Genomic DNA, 6406 nt, shown 5'->3' with positions numbered 1-6406 from the left:
GAATGACTTTATGTATCCACAGTGTGGCATTTTTTAAACTGGATTACTCAAAACACAAACTCGATCTGAAAGTAATGATGAACGGAGCGATGGGTGGTTTTACCGCACCGTTCAATTGTGTTGGCTTTTAATGCAAAAGACCCGAAACCAATTGGGCCTACCATTCTCACTCGATTATTGTTCCTCAACTGGATTCAGATGACTATTTGGACAAGGGACTGAAGATGTCTCCAACCCGTATTTTGTCAAACCCAGGATCTTTTGTATATACAGAAAATGGAAAACGAGTGTCGATTCCAACGAAGAAGAAATAGTTACCCCTTGGCTAGAGGAAACTCTTTAGTGCCCCGATTCAGTTTTTGATTCCCGTCGTGAAAATTTCAGTACAATTAGATGATGATAGACATACTTGTAGGATTGTCAATAGGTCCGGGTTAGTCCGAGTCCGATCCATTTGGCCCGATAAAAAGCCCAATAAACCTACAATATCAGTGAGCCGGGCTGAAGTTGGGCCTCAAAACTAGGCTCAGATACTATGAGCTGAGCTTGGGCTTCACTTAAGTCCTATATAGGTCCGGCCCTGTATATATAATATATTAATATAATATAATATAGGTAATATTTATAATGTTTATATTTTGGTAATATAATCATATATATAGGTATTATATATAATATTTATGTTTTGGTATTATATTATATACAATTAATCAATTCTATATCCAATCATACAATATTTTCGTTGAGCAAATTTTTTCTTATTCATTGAGTAAATTTTTGTATTGGCATAATATTGATTGCTTTCTTTTTGTGTTGGCATGTTTGGATTCAAGTCACAAGATTATGAAGAAGTTCCAATATTTGAAAATATATTAGCTTATGATCACATATTTTATTCTTATTTTCTATGTACTTTGAACGAATTAGATATATATATATTGTTGAAAAAATTCTTAATTCTTGATTTATAGACTTTTTAAGAATTATTACTCTTTCAAATTTAGTTTTAATGTTGTAGTATTGTGAATATTAAATTAGTTTTATAACTTAATAGTTATAGCAATTATATTAAGCAAATTAAATAATAAGTGAATTTGGCCTAAATTCTTAATGAGACTCACGACCCAAATATTATGTGAGTTGAGTATGAATTTCATAGTTATTAATTTGAAACTCATAACTTAAAACTCTAAGATGTTACAAATTAAACGAGTTGAACTCGATCTTATGAAATCTCGGCTCATTAGCCCGATTGACCCGGGCCTACATATTGTCGAAACGATAGATGTCCTATAACCTAATCTAGCCTAGTCTAAGGGGAAGGGGAGGGGGTTCGATGTGAGTACAGACTCTATCGATGAAAGTCAATTAAGACCGCCACAAATTGTGGCAAATTTGTGGGAGGTAGGGATTGAACCCCTGACCTCCAGCATCACCTTTAATGGTGATGACCACTGGATCAAATGGCCAGTGGCTTTCCTTATTCCTTATAGCTGTCCAATAAGAATAGAAAGTTTTTGACGTGTGTTGCAACCTATCTATTCCTATTCCTTACAGCTGTCCAATAAGAATAGAAAAGTTTTTTGACATATGTATCGAGACACTTTTGCAAGAATTAGAAAGTTACAATAAATTCATATACATTTTTTCAGTCCAAAATTATATGTTTTGATTAGTTGAATAATCAGTTCGAACACTTCCGCTCCCACTATTAAAAAAATAAAAGCTATTAAAAATTAGTTGAATAATTAATTTAATTAAATAAAAAAGTTTAATAACCAAAATTGGTAATTTTAAACAGTTTTATTACCAACAGCAGTGCCATTTGCTATCTATTTATTTTATTATAACCTAAAACTCATGCACATGCTTATTTCCACTAGCTTTTGACGTATACGCAAACAACAGTTTCCATGTCTGGCTGCTTTCGTCGTCTCGTCCCAGAGCATACACGTAACCACCAAGGGCGGAACACTGAAGAAAAGAGCTGCACTCCTATGCCATGACCTTCCTTCACTGAACCACACAAAGCCACAGAACGTACGAACATTAAGACAGAACTGAAAATGAAATATGCAAAGCAAATTGGTTAACGTGTCAATCATCAATTGGATGCCATACACTGAGGATAGAATTTGCTTTTCAATTTCTCTATATACCTTTCGTCCATCCCTCGCAACCTCTGGTCTTAATCTCATCATAAACAATCATAGAGCTGTTGAATTGGCTTTCCCTGGTACCTACCTTCAGTTAATGTTTGCAAGCCTCTTAAACACTCAAGATCTCTATCATTTTCCTTCTTTATTTTTGCTGCTTTGGAGCTGAAAGTCTTCTGATTTCTTGTTCGCACCACAGCGACGTTTCGGCTGTTTTTTTCAGGAGATTTTCTGCAGCAGAAGAAATAGCATGGGAAGCGCATGCTGCGGCTCAGGTGGTGATGATCATAGTCTGCTGCTAAATTTGGTGCTGCTCCTGCTATTGGCACTGCTGCTTTTCATCGTTTGTCCACCTCAAACAAGAAGAGTCAGAGTTCACTATCGTTGCGACTGCTAACTTCCTATTTGTATACTAGACTCATGACTCATTCACCATCGCTCCCATATCGATCGGAGATCAGAGATTTCTTCCAAGTAACTACTTGTGTTAGAACCATATGTATCGTAAAACTTGGATTGATTTTTCTATTTTCTTGTCTTTTGGTTTAGAACGAAGTTTGTGCCAATACTAGAGAAGATATGTCTAAATGATATGCAAGCATCTTTGCTGTATCTAGCTCTTGAGACTTCAATGTCAGACAAATCATTCTTTGACCATTCTGCTGCAGAGACTTCTTTGTAAGCAAGTTTTGCAGATGGTCGGCTTTTCAGAACTGTAAGTGAAGTAAAACCTTCTGCACCTGTTTTTTACCAGATTTTTGGCAAGTCTGCTATTATCTCCCTTCAAATGCTTCGTTTTCTTTCCCTTTCTATCCTTTATTTATTTATTTATTTATTTAATGTAAACCGTCTTCGCAGCCCCTCAGTGACTCTCCTAATTCTCTCCTTCACCGTCCCTTCACTTTCCTTTCATATAGAGGCTGGAGTCTGGACTACATTTTTTATTTTCTGTTTTCCCTTCTAAATACAGGGGAGTAGTAGAGTCAAAAGAAGAAAGAAGTATGAGTTCCAGCGATTCTTCCTAAAAGCAAGAATTGTTTCAATTTCTTTGGACAGTTGAATAAGATTTAATGTCAAATATCAAACAAAATGCAAGTAATTCCACCCCACATATTCTTGAGCACTAAATAGCCAATCGTGCACTTTTTCTAGTAGCGCAACAGCGCACAATTGGCACCTGATATGGCTACCGAGTGCCACTAAAGCTGGACTGCGGGCAAGGTCAGTATGTAAATCGTTAAGCTGGCGGATGAATTTGAACTCGTTGATGAATTCAGACTCTGCAACATCACCTAAACCAATTTTCATTTCACAATGTACGTATATAAACCAATGTGTAAAGGACATTAATTAGGTTTGACATTCAACTTAAATGTCAATCAATTCATCTAAATTGTTGCTCAAGGGCACTTGTTCTATCCTAGAATGTGTTGGTAAGCACACAAGTACACTGGCCCTAATAAATTTCCAGCTTACCCAACCAGGGCTTTAAGAAGAGACAAATTACTGGTTGGTCTGGACTAAAAGAAAAAGAGTTCCAAGCTTTACCTGTATGACATGATTCAGAAGCCAGTAAAGAATATCTGAAAGACATAAGATCTAATAATACCTTTAAATTGAAAAAGAGAGGGAGTGAAGATGGAAATTGACAGGAAGAGTTGCAGAATCAGGCCAATTTTATGGATCCACAAAGCATTAGAAGAACAATTGTAATAGACAATTGTACTATCCAACTACATCCATCAAGATGAGGTTGGTAATTTTGTCATATGACCTAGTTTGGCAGTTTCCAACAGTTGTCATGAGCCAATAGTCTATAGCAAGTTGGCAAAATTTTCCAAACAATAAAAAGAACAACGGTAAATGTCAATCAATATCCACATCCCCACGCTGAATAAATGAATGACCTAATGACCTAAGTTAGACAGCAAACCATGCTTCAGTCAGCGCAGTGTTCATAAAATACTAAAATTTCTTCCCTACGAACTGAGAAGGTTAAGAACAAAAAGCAGTGAATGCTATTTAAAGAATGTGACATCCATGAAAGAAGAAAAACTCAATCATCTAAATAAAGTACGAACTATGAAGGTAAAGTCATCCCTGATGATCCAATATCAGACTGAGGCTGAGCTGATCCAGTCCCTACCGCTACTCCAGCTGCATTTGCTCCTACAGAAGACTGCCCCGTTTCAGCACCTTGTAAAGCCCCTAGGCCTAGCAAAGCCGCTAGCGGTCCATAGTTTCCTATCATACCAGGATTTAAATTATTCAACCCAAAATTCCCACCTATCCCAGCCATTGCAGCAACAGCCAAGCCTGGTTGATTCAAAGCAGCTGCGAGCATTGGATTCCCAACCAACCCAATGCCAGGATTCTGCTGCATGAACATCCCTCCAGCATTCAAACCAGAACCCAAATAGCCTGGATTTATGCCTAAACCATGATTACCACTACCCTGATTCTGCTGTTGATTACTGCCCTTGCTACCACCATTCTTACTATTATTATTATTGTTAAAACCTTCAACAAACTTCTTGCAATTCAATTGCGACCCCTCAAACAACTTAGCAGGCTGCTCCAATGCTTTGTTCAACCCATCAACTGACTTGTACACGAAAATCGCATACCCTCTTGGCTTGTTCGTAGAAGGATCCAACCCCAACGGCCCATCCTCAATCTCCCCAAACTTCCCAAAAAAAGCCCGAAGCCTCTCCACATTAACATTCGGGCCAACGTTAGCCACAAAGAGCTTCCTCTTACTAACCTCGGCAGCCTGTCCTGCCGGGGCAGAACCGGCAGCAGGACCGAGAACCGCGAGCTGGCAACTGACAGTCCGGTTGCCAATTTTCTTCTGAGGATTATTCAGCGCACTTTTGGCGGCAGCCCGAGTTTTGAAGAGGAGAAAAGCGTAACCCTTTGCCCGGCCTGTAACCTTATCAGTTATTAGCTTGAGCTCCTCAACTTCTCCGAAAGGTTCGAAGACTTGGAGGACTTGGTCCTCGGTGGCATCCCAGGCGAGGCCGTGGATGAAGATTTTGCGGTGGGTGTGGGTGGGGTCGGACTCGGCTTTCTCGACGATCCGAGAGAGAATAGATGGGTCCTTTAGGGCCTCTTCTTTTAAAAACCCTAAAATCTGATCCTTGGACAAGGGTTCCAAAAGTTCCCTTAATTTCTCCTTTTTTGATGATTCGTCGTCGTTATTTTGAACCTCTTCTTCTTCATCGGAGATTTTTACAACTTTCTGCTTTTTTGACGAATCATTGCCATTATTTTGAACCTCTTCTCCTTCTTCTTCTTCGGATGAAGACGACGATTCGGAGCCGGACGAGGAGGAATCTTCATCTCCATCTCCATCTGGAGATGAAGATTCCTCTTCTGACGAGGACGATGAAGAGGTATCTTCTGAGGAAGAGTTTTCGTCGTCCGCTTTTCGCTTTCCCGCCATTGAAGGAGAATAGGGTTTTACTGACTGTGACTGGTTGCTGTGCCCGCGATTCTTAAACCCCTTGCAAGCAGTCGTAATATGACTTGGAATTCCCATCGCCCAAACTGGAATACGACTTGGAATAGTTCAAATCCAATTTTTTTTTTTTTTCGATTGTCATCTCTGCTCCTACTCTATCTACGAGGAGGCTCAACTGAACTTATGAGAACCGATAGGGACAGAACCACCACCAGACCAGACGGGTGCGAGAGCACCCGTCTGGATTTGAAGCAGAGCCACAAGAGTGGCATTTTTTGTGGGAGGCAAGGTTTGACCCTTGCCTTCCACCCCATCAAAGCCTTGCTCCCACCCCACCAAAGTCTTAAGGGCTTGGTGGTGGCCACCAGTCCAAGAGCGGGTGGTTTTCAAATCCAATTAGAAAAACAAAAAGATGTCTAAAAAAATCTCAAAATAAAAAAGATTTACAAATAATTTTTTTATTCGGATACTAGATTTTGTTTTACAATTACGTCTTGTTGGAGTCGAAGGAGCCGGACTGGAGTATTATTATTGACCCATTTTTCTGTGTTTTTTTTTTGTTTTAATCTTCCGGCAGTATAAACTTCAATAAAGCAAAAAGAACGATGTTTTCTTATAATTATGTATGTCTGTCTCGTTGTATCGTACTTTTGAATCAATTTTTAACAAATCGTATCTCATAAATTGTACTTCTTAATCACTTTTTGTAGGAAAATTTTGAATTGAAGAAAAGGAAAAAAGATAAAGGGTTTTTCTCTCGAGTTCATTAGACAAAAGAACAAGAGAG

At 38.8% G+C, this 6406-nt stretch overlaps 1 protein-coding gene and 1 long non-coding RNA gene across 2 annotated transcripts; one reads left to right on the top strand and one right to left on the bottom strand.

Moving 5' to 3' along the window:
• Nucleotides 1–1886: 1886 nt before the first annotated feature.
• Nucleotides 1887–3560, top strand: LOC140006002 (uncharacterized). Its single transcript, XR_011813564.1, has 2 exons — nucleotides 1887–2871; nucleotides 3127–3560. It is a non-coding gene; the product is annotated as an uncharacterized lncRNA (long non-coding RNA).
• A 398-nt stretch (nucleotides 3561–3958) lies between these two features.
• LOC140006000 (UBP1-associated protein 2B-like) lies at nucleotides 3959–6201 on the bottom strand. Its single transcript, XM_072047482.1, has one exon. It carries the CDS (start codon nucleotides 5695–5697, stop codon nucleotides 4237–4239), a length of 1461 nt encoding a protein of 486 aa, XP_071903583.1. The 5' UTR covers nucleotides 5698–6201; the 3' UTR covers nucleotides 3959–4236.
• Nucleotides 6202–6406: the final 205 nt, after the last annotated feature.

This window comes from Coffea arabica, chromosome 4e (genome assembly GCF_036785885.1).
Source record: "Coffea arabica cultivar ET-39 chromosome 4e, Coffea Arabica ET-39 HiFi, whole genome shotgun sequence".
Lineage (NCBI taxonomy): Eukaryota > Viridiplantae > Streptophyta > Magnoliopsida > Gentianales > Rubiaceae > Coffea > Coffea arabica.
Note: the sequence above shows the minus strand (reverse complement) of the source record. Positions and strands in the feature narration are given on the sequence as shown.